This window comes from Lepidochelys olivacea (assembly GCF_965140295.1).
Source record: "Lepidochelys olivacea isolate rLepOli2 genome assembly, chromosome: 1".
Classification (NCBI taxonomy): domain Eukaryota; kingdom Metazoa; phylum Chordata; order Testudines; family Cheloniidae; genus Lepidochelys; species Lepidochelys olivacea.
In genome coordinates, this window is record NC_140411.1 from 110,692,199 (window position 1) to 110,711,746 (window position 19,548).

A 19,548-nucleotide genomic window follows, 5' to 3' on the forward strand; every position below is an offset into this window, starting at 1 on the left:
ACCCATTTTGTGGGGAGCTGGGGGTAGGGAACATAGGCAGTTCTCTGGAGGCAGGGGGTTGGGGAGCCCAGGGGGTGATAGGGAGGGGGGTGGGGGGACGTGAGGGGAGGTTCTGGGGATCCAGGGGTGGGTTGGGGAGGGGCACATGGGGGCTCTCTGGAGGGTGGGTTTGGGAGCCTGGGGGGGATGAGATGGGGAGCTGGGGAAGGGGCATGGGAGGCTCTGGGGAGCAGGTGCTGATGGGGGAGGCTAGAACCAGGAAGTGGGACTGGGAAGGGCTGGAGTTGGGGGACATGAGCTGTTTGAGTGGCAGAAGCATAAGAGGTGGTTCTGGGGGGCTGAAAGGTGGGAGTTGGCTTCAGGGAGTCAGTGGAAAGAGGGCTGGAGAGCCAGGAGCTGATGGGGGATGAGGTGGAGCCAGGAGCCCTGGACAGGAGATGACCTTGGGGAGCCAAGGGGCTGGAGGTAGGGGTTGAGATAAGAGGCGAGAGCTGGGGAGCCAGAAGATGATTGCAGGGGGGAGGCCGGAGCCATGGGACCAGGGGTTAAGCAGGAGAGTCAGGAAAGTAATGAGGGGAAGGTAGCTGGAGGCAGGGAGTGGCACAGGAAATGGGATGGCGTAGGGGAAAGACAGGAGTTGTGTGAAGGAGGGATGGCTGTGTGGTTGGGGGAGTTGCAGCCATCAGAGGTGTTGGGTGGGGGAGCTGAGGGCAGGTATCTAGATGCTGTTTCGATCCATGTTCTCTACATGGGTGGATGTGTGGGGAGCAATTTGGGTTATTTTCATGACCATAGGGCTGGGGTACTGGATGCCAACAGGGGGGTTATGTTATCTTTACTCTCTGGTTAGGCAAGTAGAACTTGTGTCACAGCATTGCAGTGAGCCCAGCAGTGTCTCAGATGACTGTGAAGGGGATTGGTGAGGGCTGTTAGGGGAAGGAGGGTGAGGTGTAAACTTTGAAAATTCAGAAGACTTGGAGAATTTGTCCAAACTGAAATTCTAGCTGGTTTAGGGTCCCTCAGCCCCCTAATTCATTTACAACCACTTCCAGCAACCCAAAATGTAGATACTTTGATTTAAAGGTTCTGTATAAACAAAACAAAATGACCCTGGAAAAAACGAGCTTTGTGTTCCTGCTTTCCACTCTGTTGCTGGGGTATTGGAAGCAGCATTCTGAAGAGTCCTATTCAGTGTAGCTTCTTGTTTCGAGACGAAAGCATGATATTTGAAGTTATGTTGAACATTTTTTTGATTCCATCTAAATGTTCAGTCAACTCAAGTTAAGCACCAGTTCATGTGGACCTGTTGGGGATGGATCACTTGATGATTTCTGACCAAAGTACTTGGTACGTAATTTAAATGGTTTGTCACTGCTAAACCGAACAGTTAGAGTATCTGTTGTCTTGATGCTATTGAATTGACTATGCAAATAATTAAAAGAAAGCTAGACAGTATGACTGGGAAAGCCTCTGGTTTCCAAACCTATTTCTACCAGTAAAGTAGGAATCTTACAGTGCCTATAGGCAACCTTCTTATGAAGCCATTAGAATGGTATGTTGCACTGATCAGACAGAGATTATTGGGAGGGGGGGGAAATGGCCAGGGACCAAATTGAAAGATACCTAAATATAAAAGGATTCATGAATTCACTTTGTCATCACTCCAGTTAATCCTGGTTGTGTGTGCACCTGTCGCGTGTTGAAGATTCAGAGGGCTGCAGTGTTTGGGAACTCCTGAATTCAAAGCTAGCCCGATAAAACCTATTTTGCCTCATTTTAAAGTAGACTTTCTCATTATAACTGCAGAATGCATTTCCATTTCATAGGTGTTACACATAAGGAGCGGGAGTATGACTTCTGGAAACCTACCAAAAGACTTGGAAGCTGTGGCTGCAGGGTTGTCTTTTAAAGTCCACTTTACATAAAAGCAAAACAAAACCCCCCCACATAATTGTCCAAAGAAACAATCCTAGATAAACATAGAAAAAGGAGATGAACATTTTTGAGCCAACCACAGTTCTTGTAAGACTTTATAATACTGCCTAGTGTATTTAAAAATGAACTATAGTACCCCAGTGCTTTGATGGAAGTGGGAGGCTTAAGGGCCACTGAATGCTGAAGAGTTAATTCCCTGCTCACATGCATTATTTTCCACTGGTGTAATTACATTTACTTCAGTGGAGTTACTCTTGACTTATGCCAGCGTAAGATGAGAATCAGGCCCTGTGAATCATCTCTGTTGCATGACAATGACAGAAGCACCGATGGTGGGTCACTGTGTGTGGGTCCTGTGTGGAAATTCAACATGTTTAATAACCCTCATGCTTCTCCTTTGTTAACAATTGTGAAGTAAGCTCTCTTTGGCCTTTCTACAACATGTAGGGTTATTGGCTCAAGGCCTTTGTAAGGACTTTTTTTAAGGTACCCAATGTGCAAGGTACCCAATGTATTTGCTTACTTTAGCAGTGCATGTTTCTTCATTTTAACTGAGTGAATTTAAAGAGAAGCAAAATGGACAGTTGTTGCTAGCAAGGCTTTGAAAACAGAGGGAGGAAAAGATGAAGGAAATAAAGATGCACGGCTGATCTGACCAATCATCATTGGTCACGCAAACTCTTACTGACTTCAGACCACCTTTAACTGTTTTTTTTAGTCTTCTTGGGAACCATGGATGTGATCCTTTCTCAGGCCTTATGTACACTGGGGATTTGTCCTGACGGCAGCCATTGCTGGCTAGCTGCTAGCATAGCAGGAGCAATGCAAACCTGTGCTGTAGATAGGCAAAGCTGATATGAATCATGATTTGCACAGGTGTCGCTTACTCTGCTTTCAGTTCATTTCAATAGCAGTACTTGTGGAGTAAGGTGCTACTGAATGTGAGGAAAGGTGGCAAAAGTGGGTCTTAAGTGATGATACACAGGACTATAGTCTAAACATAGGCACTTGTGGTGATCCACGAAACACTCATCCCAAGGTAAATGGTGATATTTATTGACTAATCTGTAAACTGTTTCTATCACCTTAACACTTGAGTGCCTTGTGTGTATTAAAAATAAATACAAAGTTGTCAAATTATTCTGTAGCACTAAAAATAGAGACTCCATACGCTCACGTGGTCTGCTTCAAAAATAGTCCAGAGATCAGATGAAAGCTTGACTAAACAAAGATATATTACAGTGGGCCCTAATGCTTGCCAAGTATGGTGCCTGGCCGACTGCCAAAGGGAGCAGGTTCCAACAGCACAGGCTCTCCCCTGAGAATGTCCTGCTGTCAGGCCTGGAGAATGCAACCCAAGAGCTGACAGCAAGAATGACCCAGCAGATTACAACTGTTGCTATGGGATATGGGGAGAGTGAGGATGGGGCCCATTCCACCTTTGTAATTTGTAAAACATGCCAAATATCACAGTCATTGAGCACAGATACATTTTTTTTAATAAAAAACCCTTTCGAGATCTCACTGACAATTCAAAACACCCCCACATTCCTATCAAATATACTATTAACCCTCCTCCCACCCATCCACAATCACAGGCAAAAGCCTGAGAACAGAGACTGGCTATTGCACCATAAACACATTGACTAGGGTGTTGCACACTTTGTTACATTTGAAGAAGCTCATTGCACACCACAGGCTCCCTGCATTCCTCCATTCCCAACATAAACTCCCTGTGTGCCACCCTCCGATCCCCCTTTATTTCTGCAACCCCCATCTCCTCTCTCATGCCAGGGGTTCTGTGTACTCCCCCCAGAGATGGGTTCCTCATTTTCCCCTCCCTGGCAGAGGTTCTGTGTGCTCCCTATTCCCCCTTCTGCCACATGCTAAGCACTCTGTGTGTGCCCCAGTCCTCTTCCCCCATTTCATTATCATCCCCCCATACTAGAGGTGCTGTGTGACCCCAATTCCCCCTTCTCCTGTACCAGGGTCCCTGTCATAGGTTGCCTTGTCTAGTTCAACCCCAGGGGGTGAGGGTGGCTATCTGTCTCCCCACAGACATCCTTCGCTGGCTGTAGGCATTGCTGTAGAGCCAGCTTAGAGTGCAGAATATAGTCCTCTCGTTGTAAGCCTTTGGCGGGTGGCAAACATAAAAGAGGCACAAAACAATCAAAAATGGTAAGTGTTAACCAAACAACACTGCAGCCCACAAAACTGTCTAGACTCACCCAGCAGTTCCCCACAAGGTAAGGTAAGAGGTCCGTAGTCTCTGTAAAAAGGTCTAGGCCCAAAGGATCCAGGCTGAGCATCCTGTGTTCTAAACACAAAAGGGAAAACAAAGTGAAGACAATCCTGTTATTCAGGGGTGAAAGTAATTTAAGGGACTTACTGGTACACAGGGCTGGGGTCTTGAGCAAGGTGTGAGGGGGGCTCAGGTGGAAGGGGCGGAAGGGACGGGGTCTTTAAATCCCTGGGCCCTTTAAATCGCTGCCAGAGCCCTGGGCCCTTCAAATCACCACCACTACCCGGGGGCTCCGGCAGTGATTTAAGGGGCCTGAGGCTCTGGCTGCGTTAGCTGTGGTCAGGAGCCCTGGGCCCTTTAAATCACCACCGGAGCCCCATAGTAGCATTCGTGGTGGCCAGGAGCCCCGGGGTTCTGGGGGTGATTTAAAGGGCCCGGGGCTCCTGGCCACCGCTGCGACCCCAGGGCTATAGCCGCAGGGCTCTGGCAGCGATTTAAAGGGCCAGGAGCCCAGGGCCCTTTCAAATTGCTGGCCTGGAGAAGCTGCCCCCTGCTGGTACAGTCGGACAGTACCGGCTTACTTTCACCTCTGCTGTTATTTCTCCAGCAGGTCCAGATGGCAGAGGCTCTTCAGCCATTTTCCTGGTAGGCAGCCCTGTTCTGTGAGGCCAGGGAGGTTTAGCTCTGCCTCCTGCCTCCTGCTCCCTTGTAGGGGGTTGGACACTCCCCTTTAAGGAGCTGTCCTTCTCCAGGTTTGAGAGGCCTCACATGTTGCACCGGGCTGGGTCTGTTTGTGCCCAGAGGAGCTATTTAACGTAACAATAGTTATACTGGGTCAGACCAATGATCCATCTAGCCCAGCATCCTGTCTCCCAGCTGTGGCCAGTGTCAGATGTTTCAGAGGGAATGAACAGAAGAGGGCATTTATCGCATGATCCATCCCCTGTTGTCCAGTCCCAGCTTCCAGCAGTCAGATATTTAGGGACACCCAACGATCTTGGCTAATAGTCACTGATGTACCTATCTTTCATGAGCTTATCTAATTCTTTTTTTAACCCATGTATACTTTTGACCAGGGGTCAGCAACCTTCGGCACGCAGCCCATCAGAGTAATCCACTGGCGGGCTGCGAGACATTTTGTTTACATTGATCATTCGCAGCAACTACCCTCCGCAGCTCCCAGTGGCTGCAGTTTGCTGTTCCCAACCAAAGGGAGCGGCAGGAAGTGACATGGGCTGCAGGGACGTGCTGGCCGCTGCTTCCCGCAGCTTCCATTGGCCAGGAACAGTGAACCACAGCCACCGGGAGCTGCGGGGGACCATGCCTGCGTACGGTCAACATAAACATAATGTCTCGGGGCCTGCCAGCGGATTACCCTGATGGGCCACGTGCTGAAGGCTGCCGACCCCTGCTTTAACTCCTTCATGATTGGGGTGGTAATATGTCCCACCACCGTCCTCTATTCTTCCCTCCATGCCAGGGGCTCTGTGTGTCCCCATTCCATCACATTTTTATTTCTTTTCTTTCTGTCTGGGAGATAATTTATTCAGGGTGTCACCTTTTAAATTGTATTGTGTGGATGGGCAGAACTGAGGTGGGGGGTATGGTTAAGATGGAAGGTGTTAATGGCTACCATCAACCGGTTCTTTGATCTATAGATAATTACTAACTGCTAACGAGATAGAAGGGACTCTATCTCATTCCCATTCTCATTCTCCCATTCCCCCTTTTTTTGTTTTCCAATTTTCACCAGCATCAGTTAGGTACTGCCCACTGATGCCCAGACCAGTCCCTGAAATTTTGGAACTGATCAGATGCAGCATTCAAAAGTTATCATCATAGCAGACAGACAGACACCAAGTGGACAGACAAGGAATACCATCAAATTGAGTGCAGGACCTTGCTTCACGCAGCCAATGACCATATTTTCAAAACCCAAACGAGGATAATTGTGATTCACGAGTGTCCACAAAATACTCATACAAAATACTCATACTCATTTTTTAAAACGTGCTGGTGTCATTATGGCTAAGTTCTGACTCAACATATGCATATTTTTCAGAGTGCAGGATTTTTTCCCATTAATGTAATTCTCTGAATGACTTTATCATGAAGCACTGAACAAGTGTAATTAATATTCACTTTGAGTGAAACAACAGCCTTGATTGTGTCTGCACTCAGTTCACTTTTCAAACTAGCCCGTTCATCACACAGAACACTTGTTCTACTCGATTTTCTGTTCCTGGTAAACACAGATCAAATTCTGCATAGTATAGAAATATGTCTTGAATGAACACTGGTTATTAGAAATCAATTTTAATAAAGAATATAATGGATCAACATCATTACCTTGAATTGAACCTGGAAGAAAAGACAAAGTCAGTTCAGTTGTTGAACTGATGTAAAAAAACATCCTGTGATCAACATTGCCAAGCATGTAGGCAGCCATATCCTGGACCCTCAGAAACTTCTGAGTGCTCTTGAAGGGTAGGTCCTAAAGAACATAGCAGTAATCCAGGACAGAAGTTAGAAAAGAATGGACGACTGTGGCAAGGTCTGTATCTGAAAGAAGTGATCACAATAACGTTATGAAATAAAAAACAATTTAACAACACATTTTGACTGTTAAGCTATCTGGAATGCCAGGAACAATCGGGGATACAGAAGCTCCCTAAACCTCTTAGACATAGTGTGGTCAAACCCCTTCAGTAGCTGAGGTAGGCACCTGCTCTGACACAGACTCAGAAAAGGACTAGAGATCCTGGCCAATAACCAACTGAGCATAAGCTCCCAGTGCAACATGAGGGCCAAAGGCAGCAAATGCAATCCTTGGATTTATAAGCAAACATTAAGTTGAAGTAGGGAGGTGTTATAACCACTGTACATGGCATTAATGAGGCTGTTATTGTAAGACTGTGTTCAGTTGTGGGGTTCACACTGTACTGGAAAATGTTCAGAAAAGAGGTCCGTCAATGGTAAAGAACAAATGTCTGTAGCCTGGAACAATTATGTGCAGAGTGTCCACACGAACCCTAACCTATATGGTGTGTGCCACAATCAAAACTTGAGGTACAAAACCCTAGAATTTAGGGCAGTGGTTCCTAAACACCAGTTTTTCCCTGTTGAGACTCTCTTCGGGTGAATTGACAGCTAAAAAGCTCCCCTTCAAGTGGCCCATTGCACCAGCACAGTGGCTGCCATCTCTTTAATTTTATCCTTTTGTTTTAGAATGCAAGCTCTTTGCCGTCATTCCCTTCTTTATTAGTGTGTCCAGGAGCTTGGCACTTCCTGGATAAATAAATAATTCTCTCTGTTTTCTTGTTCAGCTTGTCTCTTATTTTTCCATTCTATTTTTTATTTTATTGCTCCTTCTTATTATTTGCTTCTCTCTTTTCCCTCCTCCCTAGTTCACTAACTCACTAGAAAATTATGTGCTGCTCAGGATGGGGTTCAGAAGAGAAGCTTCAGCTGCCTGGCTGCTGCCTGTGACTGCAGCCCTGTACCTTAGCTGCTCCTCCAACTGTGAAAAGGACTACTGTGGGAGCTGAGAAGGAAGCAGCAGAAGCACATTTCCAGTGGGAGCAGGGTGGATCTATGGCCAGGTGGTTTTCCCCCGTTCCACTATTCCTCTATCCCATTTTCTCCCCTCCTAACCTCACCTGGCACCTCCCTGATAGTGGGGATTTGCTCCCCAGGTAGGAAGACACTGGTTTTAAGAGTTATAGATTATAACCAACAGCTTCAACTGCACTCAGAAGCTAGCAGGTGGTCAGTGAGCAACAAGGAGCACGGGTGTTAGTGCCAATGGTGGCTTACTCCACTTAAGGGGACAGGCCGGATCCTGCACAAATTAAAGCGTCAAGGCTCTTTTTGAAGGTAGCTTTAGGTAGGACACGTGGCAATAATTAGCTCTGCGTTGCAATACATAAGTGTTGATCATTGCCGGGAGGGTCAGAAAGAAACAGTCAGTCTCTAGGTTAAACCTACAAAAGGAAAAAATACATTGCCCACGGGTTTCCTAAAACAGCCATTGATCCAATATGACTCCAAGACTGCAAACTACTGACTGTCACCATGATTCTGGATTGACCTTTAGTCTGCTCCCTTCCAAGTCCCCACGTCTGTTAGGCACAGAAGAACAGAGAGAAGTATAACTGGTCAAAACATCTCACTGTCTTCTCCAGTGATAAACAGGATGGGGGTCAGAACTGAAAATCAAAAAAATTGTCACAAGAGAAAACAAAGAAGAAAAGAAAAACGAATGGGGGTGGGCTAGAACACAAAACAAAGTGCTGTAGCTCACGAAAGCTTATGCTCAAATAAATTGGTTAGTCTCTAAGGTGCCACAAGTACTCCTTTTCTTTTTAGAAGAGACACAGTTTGCCACCTGACTGCACAGGGGGAGGGATAGCTCAGTGGTTTGAGCATTGGCCTGCTAAACCCAGGGTTGTGAGTTCAATTGTTGAGGAGGCCATTTAGGGATCTGGGGCAAAAGTTGGGAATTAGTCCTGCTTCAAGCAGGGGGTTGGACTAGATGACCTCCTGAGGTCCCTTCCAACCCTATGATTCAATGACTCTTTTTTTGGATAACTGATCTATGAAACAACAACGGTCCTAGTGCGGCATATTGGGAACCCCCACTGCTAACCTGCTGTCATGTTGAGAATTGACCATTTATTCCTGCTCTCTGTTTTCTGTCTCTCAGCAAGTTTCTAATCCACGACAGTACTTTACCTATCATCCCCAAACCAGCTGGTTTCCTTAATAACCTCTTGTAAGGGATTTTGTCAAAAGCTTTTTGAAAGTCCAGATAAATTATGTCAACTGATGCTTCTTTAGCTAATATTTCACTCCAAATGCAATGCTGTAAAAACTGCCAGATATCCAACAAATCTGGATTATGTATTTCTCTCTCCCTTAGTCAGGAAGAGACCAGGATGTTTTTAAGACTGGGATTTCCTGTAGGTATCCAAATAGTTTTCTCGTGTAGAGCACATAAGTTTTAAGATTTCCTAAGCTAGCACATGTGCTATAACTCTCTCCTAAGAATGCTTCCTACACTTTCCCTAAGAGAGTGAATGCCCCAATCATTTTTTCAGGCTCTGCATATGTTTACAAAGGTTAGGTTATTCCAAAAAAATAGCAAAAAACAGCAAATGTTCCAATATTCTTCTGGTTTTTTTTGTACAGATATTTGTTATTTAGCTGCTTTTAAATGGTATGTTGAAGGAGTAAGTAGAAAAGCAAAAGTGTAATGCTAGCGTACAGTTTGGAAAAGTTATTAAACCTCATGTTTTTGAGTTTGACAATCTCTAACTATAAAGGATTTTGAGGGGGGCAGACTATCCTAGGTCTGCCTTATGCAAGATTGCTTGCACCTTCCTCTGAAGCACCTGGTGCTGCCCACTATCAAAGACAGGATATTGGACTAGATGGCCCTTCAGCAGTTGCTATGTTTCCCGTGTGCATATAAAATGATCTTAGCAGCAACATATAGCAAAGTGTGATGGGCCACTAATGATGGAGCCAATCTTGCAACCACAGGGGCCTTGTCTAGGCTAGGAAAACAGACTGTGTTTGAAAATATGTTAGCTACCAAACTCTGAACATAACTTTGCACCTAGTGTGGACACTGAAAAATGTTAATCTTAAATTCCTCGATAGGGTCTTGTCTAGAATAATTTGAATAATTTCACTGTTAGAAGTAGTTTAACTGAAGTAAATGGGGAAAAAGGCACAAATACATTATAAACCATTTTGTACAGGTTCATTTTCAAAATATTTGTAAATACTTTACACTGGCTTAGCAACTACTACCATAAATTATAATTGTGGAAAGTCACAGAAATAAACCAATGAAACATATGGCAGACTGTAGACATGATGCCTGGAAATGAACATAGCCAGGGAAGCTAGCACTTCAGCCACCATACATTGTTTTAATAATTGGCTTCATTGCTCATATAAACTGTAAGCAAATGAGTAAAATGTCCAAATGGGATCAGTTGGCCAGGGATTCCCATAAAAATGTTCCCCTTTAGCCTTTGATAAAACATACATTTGATAAAACACACATGAGCGTACTTGCAGAGAGGACAATGAGGGACTGATGAATCTATTCACTTTTTTCCTGTTTAAACAAAAACTATTTGACCACAGCCAACTGTATTTTTATAAGTGTTTTCCTTTGTTCTTGCAAAAGATGCCAAATTAAAATTGTATATAAAATAAAATGTTTATGCTGTACACTACGTTAAACTTGTGTAATTTGAAATACAGAGATGTGTGTAGCTTTGCAGGGGAGTTTAGAGGTATTCTTCCCTGGTAATTTTTGCAACCAGTTACAATTTGGTACATTCCAAAGACAAAAAGTCTACTCCTCAGGAATATTTTTATGAAATCCACGGATGTCAACTCTGTAAAGGGACTTGACAATTGTTCAGAATGGGTCAGCTTTATCAAAAGTAGAGACAGCATCCCAATCCTCTTTTCTGTTTGGTGGTCGAATGTTAATAAGGGTGCACAGAAAGCCCTTCCCAGCACATCACTGACACTGCGTCTGCACTACCTTGCAGTCGACCCATGAAAAGCGAATTAAATGCTACGCCTCTCACAGAACTGGATTACAGAAGTCGACATTAGAGGCGACTTAGGTCGCTGTAAAGGACCCAGTAGTGTAGACACATACATTAACAGGTCGACTTAAGGTGGCTTCCTTCTACCTAACATTTTAGTATAGAGCAGGCCTGACTTGGTCTAACCAATTCTTCTCCTTCAAAAAACTGCAGTTTTCTTGTGGAAGTCTTTGTTAAGCTGTTTCAGGAGGTTTCTTTTAGTGCCTGTATGGCTCCAGAAGCAACACTGTCAGCGACTGCTTCAAATGTAATAGTAGTAAAACACTTTCACTTGGAAATATCAAATGATGCAAAACCATTATTTATACATCTGTTCTCTTTTATATGGCGAGTTCACTGATTGCAATCAAGTGGCATCAACCAACCCTCCACTAGAGGGCCACATACAACGTAAACTGTTTGTTCAACGTTAGATCGTTGTTAACGTTACCAAGGTCAAGCACAATAATGCGTAAACCTACTCCTGATAGATTTATGAGTCCATTCTGCACTGTTTAGGATCCATCTGGTGACACACTGAATTAAAATGTTCACTCAGCAACTGTTGGCTTGCTGGGTAGTAAAAGAGTACATGGCACACATACTTATTTGAACGCCAACCCTCCCCCCCCCCCCCAAAAAAAAATCCTGAACGATGCCACGATTTGAAGATCAAATCTCCACTTTACCTCTAGGTGAAAAAGGCCAGGATAAACATTACCAATATTAGCCACCATGTATATAGGGGAGGAGAGGGGGGGATTTAAATGGTCTCCCAGTGTCTGCCTAAACCTGACCGTGGTTACTGGGGATGTGTATAACTATGTATATGTATATGCATGGGAACACACATCCCCACGTAATATGTGTGAATCCATCCTACAGAAACACACACACACACACACACACGGTCCCTATTACCTACGCAGGACGCATTTATACAATAGCTGCAAGGCTGGCGTTTGCATCCCGTGTGCGGCAGATGCCACGCTCTGGGAGACAGCAGCTCCCCGCCGAGGGGCCAGCAAGCGGCGCGCGGCGCGAAGGGGAGAGCCGCCTGCCGCAGCCGCCGGGCCCCGCGCGAGCCGTGCCCGCTGGAGGGGCGCGGGCTCCGCCGCAGGTCTGCGTGCCGAGCAGAGGCCTGGCGTCTTTTCTTCTCCGCCGGCTGTCAGTGATGTCATGCGGAGGCAGCCGCCGCGGCGGGGGGAGGAGGCGCTGCAGGTTCATGTGTGTGTAATGAAAAGGCAGTGGACAAGCTGCCAACACGCACGAGAGCGAGCGAGCGAGCGAGCGAAACTGGACCCACTGGATTTGGCCAAGCGAGTCGTCATCTGCAGCAGCTCCATGGCGAGGGAGGAGGGAGCGGCGGCCCCGGCCTCTGCTGCTCCAATGTGAAACCCCCCAAGCCCGGGGTGGGGGATCCTAGCGGGGGGGGGTCCGCAGGCCAAATACAGCCTCCTCCGGCGCGCGATTGCTTCCCCCCCGCTCGCTGGGATTTACTCTCCGCGCGGCGGCGGCAGCAGCCATGAACTCGGCGGAGCAGACCGTTACATGGCTGATCACCCTGGGCGTGCTGGAGTCGCCCAAAAAGACCATCTCGGACCCCGAGGGGTTTTTGCAGTCGTCTCTGAAAGACGGGGTGGTGCTGTGCCGGCTGCTGGACCGCCTGCTCCCGGGCACCATAGATAAAGTAAGTGCATGTTCCTCTGCCCCTGAATCCCACCCCCACCCAGCCTTGGCGGGTGTTTGGACCCGAGAACACACCCACCCACACCCGCCCCATGCACAGTCCCCCAGGAGCTCGGCTCCCGCAGCTCGCAATGCACCGTGTGCTGAATAATGCATCCACCCTGCCGGGTGTCCGAGGCAGCCCGGCTCCCCCGGCAGCTGAGCCGCTGCCGGCACAAGCCGAGGGTGCGGACCCGGCCTCTGACGCTACCGCCGCCCGCTCCGTGGGGAGGAAGGGGGCGCCCGGCTGGGGTGGGGTGGGGTGGGGTGGGGGCAAAGCTTAAGCGCCGCAGCCGAGAGCGCGCGGTGCTTCCTGCACGCGGCCACATGGGCTGATGAAGCCGAGAAGACACGTCCCCGCCCTGGTTCCCCTCTCCCCGGCCGGGGAGCGAACCGAGCCGGGACTAGCTGTACGCGCTTTCCTTTGTTGCACTGATCCCCCCTCACCCCACCCTTGAGAGCACGGGCAGCGCCAGAGGGAACGGGCGGCCTTTCCCCCTGCATGCGGCCGCCTCCCCCAGCCAGCCGCACGGCAACCTCCTCCCGCCAGGAGCGCTGCGAAGGCGCCATTGCCCGGGGCTGGGGCAGAGGCGGGGCCGCAGGCAGGCACAGAGTTTCCAGGAAGCCTGGACTCTCGTAGGTCACTTTTAAAGGGACAGGAGCCTGGGCTAGTCCAGCGCTGTGGAATCACACCCACACCCACACCCCCGTGTGCGGGAGAAGAGGAGATTCTGCCCCGTGGGTAGGAATGAGGTTATTTGTATGTGGCTGTTATGTGGTCGCCTCAGAACTGGTTTATTAAAATGGCCAGATAAAAACAATTTCCCAATCAGGCAGCCTCCTGCAGGAACCAGGTGACATGAGGTTATTTCGGAAAATAATAAAGCAGAGTGTATTAAATATACGCCGTGGTCATCATTATTGGTTCTGGAGTACCATCAGTGGGCGAGGTGCTGTGAAGAGAGTCCTTGTCCTGCATAATTTACGGTTAGAAGCCCTGATTTCATTTCTGTGGGTGCACCTGAATGGAGCCCCAGTGGTTCTGTGCAGGCACAGGGATCCGCCCGACGGCAGGATTGGGGCCTAAGTAGAGGTGAATATAAGCAGGGAGAGTGGATGAGATAACAAGCAGTGTGTGTTCAAATGGTGAGCTGGGTACATAGGTTTTTGGGTTTTTTGTGTTTCACAATTTTTGTGAGATTATTTTATAGGGGAGAAAATGCCTCTTCATATTAAAATCCTAGCTGTATGTGAAGGAGAAACGTATGCAGAATCCAATGTGTCCGTTTCAGTCTTCCTTCAGGACATTCCAAAACCAGTCCATATAACATCTGGAATACTAAAAATGTTTCAAACGGCACAGGATGCAATGTGACCCCGTCTCAGTAAACAGTAGAGGAATGGTTTTAAATACTAGAAATAGTTTTCATGAGGACTGTTTGTTTTTGTATTGTTTGGGCCTTTTATTGTTTACCTATCACTCAGAAGATCGTACTTTTTTCAGAGTGACATGAAAATGGCATTACAGTTTTGCTTTGTGTTGTATGGAAAATACAAACATATGGTGTGAAATCCTGTAACTTTCATGCACCATGTACACGTATATACAATAATTTCTCTAGTATTCCAAATAGAGAGGATTTATGCCATGCCCAAAAGAGGCTACAGTATTTGGAATGTTCAAATTGAAACATTGGGGCTTTATTTACCAATTTGTATTCAGAATATTAGAGGAATTAGTGTTTGTATGGACATGGTATTATATATATTATTTTTTCTACAGAGCACATATGCAAACTGTGATATACATATCAGCACTTATGTTAAAGCTTTGCTTTTATACCATACAAGATAATGAGGAAAAGAATGATGAAGAGTGTTTGGTGGGCCAATGGGAAACCCCTGTATTTTAAAATACAGTATGATAAATGAGGCGGAATGGTCTAGTAGTCAAGGCACTGGACTAAAATAGAAGAGATCTGAGGTCAAGTCTTGTCTCTGCTACAGATTACTATTATTCTTTATTTGCATTGCCATTGCAGTGGTGCCCAGGAGCCCCAATCAGGGATTAGGTCCCATTGTGCTAGGCACTGTACACATAACCAAAAAATGTTTGATCTCTGATTCAAAGCATATGCAATCTAACGATGAGACGTGGCAACAAGGGGAAGTGACAAACAGAGGGCTGAAGCACAAAATATCAATGAGATGCACATGAGCAATGTGATAAGGAATGGTCACAGCACATCAGCGAGCTAATTGCTCTGTGCCTCAGTTGCCCATCTGTAAAATGTAGGGGATAGTACTTCCTTTCTCCAACCCCGTATCTTGTCTGTGTAGGATCCAATGCTGCAGAGATTCACCCCTGGTTTAATTTTCCACTCTGTGCGTAATCCCAGAGTAAGTCTTTGCTGGGTCAAAGCTTTAGATTCTTTGAGGCACGGACTATCTCTTACTATATGTATATACAGAGCCTCGCACAATGGGACCCTGAACTTAACTGGGGCCATTAGATGCTACTGTAATATAAATAATAATAATTAAGAAAGCGGAATGGAAGAGAAAAATATCTTCAGAGAGTGCATGAATTCTACACGAGTGCCACAGAATTGGGGATTGAACTGTTCACGCAAATGACAGACTATCTGCCATTTTTATACCAGGTGCCAGAGTAACTTGAACCAACAACGTCACACAAGTGTTCAGACAGGACGAAACTCACTCCCCCATGGAGGGCCCATTCAAGGCTCTCCATCACACTTAAGCTCTGCAGTAGGGCTGTGCAGTAAGGCACAGTACTTGGTCAACTGCATAGAGGGCCATTCACATTCCCTGTGTGCTGCGCAGGGAGCTCTGAAATAGCGGTGACTAGGTCTCTGCTAAGGGGGGGACTCAGGAAGAGCCTATTGGACCCACACGTTGATAGATCTAGTGGCTTGGAGCCACTGTGTAGGGCAGTGGTTTTCAAGCTGTGGTCTGCAAACCACGGCGGGGTCCAGAGACTATGTCTAAGATTTCCACCGGGGTCTGCACCTCCATTCAAAATTTTTTAGGGGTCCTCAAATGAAAAAAAGGTTGAAAACAATTGGTTTAGGGGGTTGTATAGCAGTTTCAATTCATTGGCTATAATAGCTGCCATATAGGAGCTGTGGTTTTCTCATTTTGGGGGTGGGTGTGGATTGTTTCCCCCTAATCCTCAGTTACTTTCCTGAATAAATCCCATTAATTTATTCATTATGGGGGAAGGGATGATTTTCACTCATACTGTACTTGCATATCCAAAAAACTACACTCAAAACACTTTACTAATGCTCCATGTCAACATTTTAAAGATTCTGTTTAAATTCCGAACACATATCACACATTGCCAGCAATAGGAGTTGTGGTGCACAAGAAATGTAGGATTGGCTCCATTTTCTCTAATTCACATTCTTTTTTTTTTTTACTAGAACCATCTGCAAGAGAACAGAATAATTGTTTTTAAGAGTTGATGTTCTTCTCCTGTTATCATTCTGTTTGCAACATTATTACTACTACTAACAGTAATTAATATAGCACCAGACACATACAGAGTTCTTTTCAGATCTGGCCCTTGGTAATTTACTCCTTGGCACCCAAAAGCCTACTGATTTAAATGGGCATTTTGGGGGCCCAAGAAATGTAGGATTGGGCCCATAAATTAAGGGCATGTCTACACTACAGAGTTTTGTCGACAGAAGTCAGCTTCCATCGACAAAACAGTGGAGGTGTACACACTACAGTGCTCCTTCCACTGACAAAACCCTCCTGCTTTGCCGACAAAAATAAAACCACCTTGATGAGAGGCATAAAGCTTTTGGTGGCAAAGTTATATCGACAGAGGCTCAGTGTAAACACTGAGCTTGGTTATGTTGCTGTAAATGGCCTCCTTGAGGGTGTTCCATATTGACTGCTCTGGTCAGCAGTTAGAACTCGGCTGCCCTGCACCCAGGTACACAGGCATTAAAGTCCAGGGAATTTTTGAAATTCCACTTCCTGTTTGTTTGGCATGGACAGCTCACATCTCATCTTCCCAGCTGGCCATGGCGACTCCCTGCAGCAAACGCTCTCCCATTTGGCGCACACCTGAGTTGTTAGATCTGCTGGCGCTGTGGGGAGAGGAGGCTGTGCAGTCCCAGCTCCACTCTAGCTGTAGGAACTTTGATACCTACAGTCAGATTTCTTGTGGCATGTTGGATAAGAGCTACAAATGGGACACACATCAATGTCGTGCAAAGATAAAGGAGCTGAGGCAGGCGTACCAGTAGGCAAGGGAGTCAAACCGTCACTCCGGTGCTGGGCCAAAGATTTGCCGCTTCTATAAGGAATGGGATGCCATCCTCGGTGGTGACCCCATTTTCACCACCAAGAGCCCTGTGGATACTTTGTGGGGCTGGAGACAGTGGACTCAACTCCGATGAGGAAGTGGTGGACAAGGAGGTCGAGTTGGAAGACGACATGGAGCACCCGGAAGGGTCATCCAGTGGCGTGGCGAGTCAGGAACTCTTTTCCACTCCGGAGGGGTCTAGCCAGTCCCAGCAGTCTGTCTCTGGCGTGCATGATGCAGGAGAGGGGAGCTCTGGTAAGTGACCTTTTTGAGTTGTTGCTGCTCGGTTATATGAAATAGAGTTGTCCTTTGCTTTGTTATATGCTAGAAATGGGTCAAGGGATATAAACGTACAAGACTAGCTGTGTTGGTCTGTGCTTCATGTTCCCCTGTGTAGCTTAGCAGTGTGGTGGAACAGCGTGTTAATGCACACTGAGATTTCATGGGAATCCTCCAGAGAGATCTCTAGGAAACTTCCCTGGAGGTACTCGCTAATCCTCTGCTGAAGGTTCCTTGGCAGAGCTGCTTTGTTCCTTCCCCAATTGTAGGAAACTTTCCCTTGCCAATCGGCAATCACTTGTGCGGTAACCAAAGTGGCACACAGGCGAGCAGCATAGGGATCTGGTCTGAAGCCACACTCATGCAAGAGATGCACCCTTGCATCCTTCCTTACCCTCAGGAGTGAAATACCGTCTTCAGTGACCCCTGCCTGTGAAAATGGCAGCAGAATTTACAATATTGTCCCTAGTCACCTGTAGTGATCCCCTTAAAAAAACACCAAGACCCTTTGCCCCATCTTAAGCGCCTCCCCCTCCCCCCGCCCTGGGCTGAACTCACCATATTTAAGGTGTTCACCAAGGTGTATGCTTGCCAAGAGACAGTGAGAAACTGATTCGTATTTTTTAAAAGGTGCATTTTACTATAATGAGTCAATGTGGTGTGTGCACTAAAATTCATGCTTCTGTTTCTTGTTTCTTGTGCTTCTGCAGATGTGGACTTCAGTGGAACCCACTACACACCAGCGGAGCACCTCTGCCAGATAAGGAAGCAATCAAGGAGGTGCAAGGAGGACATGTTTTGAGAGGTGCTCCAATCTTCAGAGGCCGAAAAACAAGAACACAGGGAGTGGAGAGAGACTTTAAAAGAAAATTATAAAATAGACGAGCAGGACAGAAAGGAGAGCCAGGAGTGAATTTTAATGGGCCAGGAGCAGATGATAAAAGTGATGGAGGAGCAAACAGAGATGTCGAAGTTCCTAATCACACTGCAGGCAGAATTAGTGTGCTCGACCCCCCTGCAGATGATACAGAACTGCTTGCCATGCCCTCCCCAAACTCCTCCCACACATTCCTTGCAACTTCCCAGCCCATCTTGGTACCCTGGTCCCTCCACCTCTTTGAACAGCTTCCAAAATGATTGCTGGACTTACACACAGCTATGAGAGCCTACACTGCCCTTCATTGTTATCTCCCTTCCTACCAAGCTTTTTTTGTGTGTTGTTTATTGGTATTTAATAAAAACAAACTTGCTGAACGATAACCAATCTTTATTTGTCTCCAAAACACAGTGATTGCTGCTGGAATGAATACACAGTGGCAATTTGACAATTTGCTGAGTAAAAATTTTCATGCAAGGCGGCAAGTTAACAAAGCATGGCAGAGTGCGGTATAGAATGACTCATTACTGGAGCTGATTGTCAAAATGGTGCCTCAAAGCCTCCCTCTTTCAAATAGACCCCTCTTGTGCCCCTCTAATAGCTCTGATATCTGGCAGCTCAAAATTAGCCACCAGGTGATCCGCTTCCACGCTCTACCCCGGGGGAAATTTCTCAGCCTTAGCTTCACAAGTATTATGGAACACACAGCAGGCTGCTATGACCATGGGAATATTTTCCTCGTTTAGGTCTAACCTGCCATAAAGGCAGCGCCAGTGTGCTTTTAATCTGCCAAAGACACATTCTATGGTCATTCTGCACCTGCTCAGCCTATTATTGAAGCACTCCTAGTTGCTGCTGTCTAGGCTTCCCGTGTAAGGCTTCATGAGCCATTGGAGTAAGGGGTAGGCTGCGTCTCCCAGGATCACCATGGACATTTCAATATCGTCCATTGGAATCTTCTGGTCTGGAAAGAAAGTCCCTGCTTCCAGCTTTCTGTACAGGCCAGTGTTCCTGAAGATGCATGCATCGTGCACCTTCCCTGACCACTCCACGTTAATGTCAGTAAAATGCTCACGGTGATGAACAAGCGCCTGCAACACTATGGAGAAGTACTCATTCCTGTTGATGTATTCCGTCGCAAGGTGGTCCAGTGTCAAAATTAGAATACGTGTGCCATCTGTCTCCCCTCCGCAGTTAGGGAAACCCATTTCTGCAAAGCCATCCACCATTTCATGCAAATTGCCAAGAGCCAAAGTTCTTCGTAGCAGGATATGATTAGTGGCCCTGCACACTTGCCTTAATGCAGCCCCAATGGTGGACTTCCCAGCTCTAAACTGATGCGTGACCGACCAGTAGCACTTTTGGAGTCGCCAGCTTCCACACAGCGGTCGCCACACACTTCTTCACCAAGAAAGCAGCTCTCATTTTGATGTTCTTGCGCCGCAGTGCCAGTGTGAGCACCACACACAGTTCCAAGAAGGTGGCTTTCTGCATCTGAAAGTTCTGCAGCCATTGTTCATCACCCCAG

General features: G+C 46.7%; 1 protein-coding gene across 3 annotated transcripts in view; it reads left to right on the top strand.

The window, feature by feature from the left end:
• Positions 1–11,762: 11,762 nt before the first annotated feature.
• Positions 11,763–19,548, top strand: part of ARHGEF7 (Rho guanine nucleotide exchange factor 7) — a 202,299-nt gene continuing 194,513 nt past the window's right edge. The window contains exon 1 of one of the 3 annotated variants that reach the window (XM_084638282.1): positions 11,763–12,481. In XM_084638282.1, the coding sequence (XP_084494408.1) occupies positions 12,317–12,481 (165 nt within the window). In that variant the 5' untranslated portion in view covers positions 11,763–12,316. The remainder of the gene's footprint in view (positions 12,482–19,548) is intronic. The other 2 variants (XM_084638279.1, XM_084638278.1) reach the window with 2 other exon arrangements.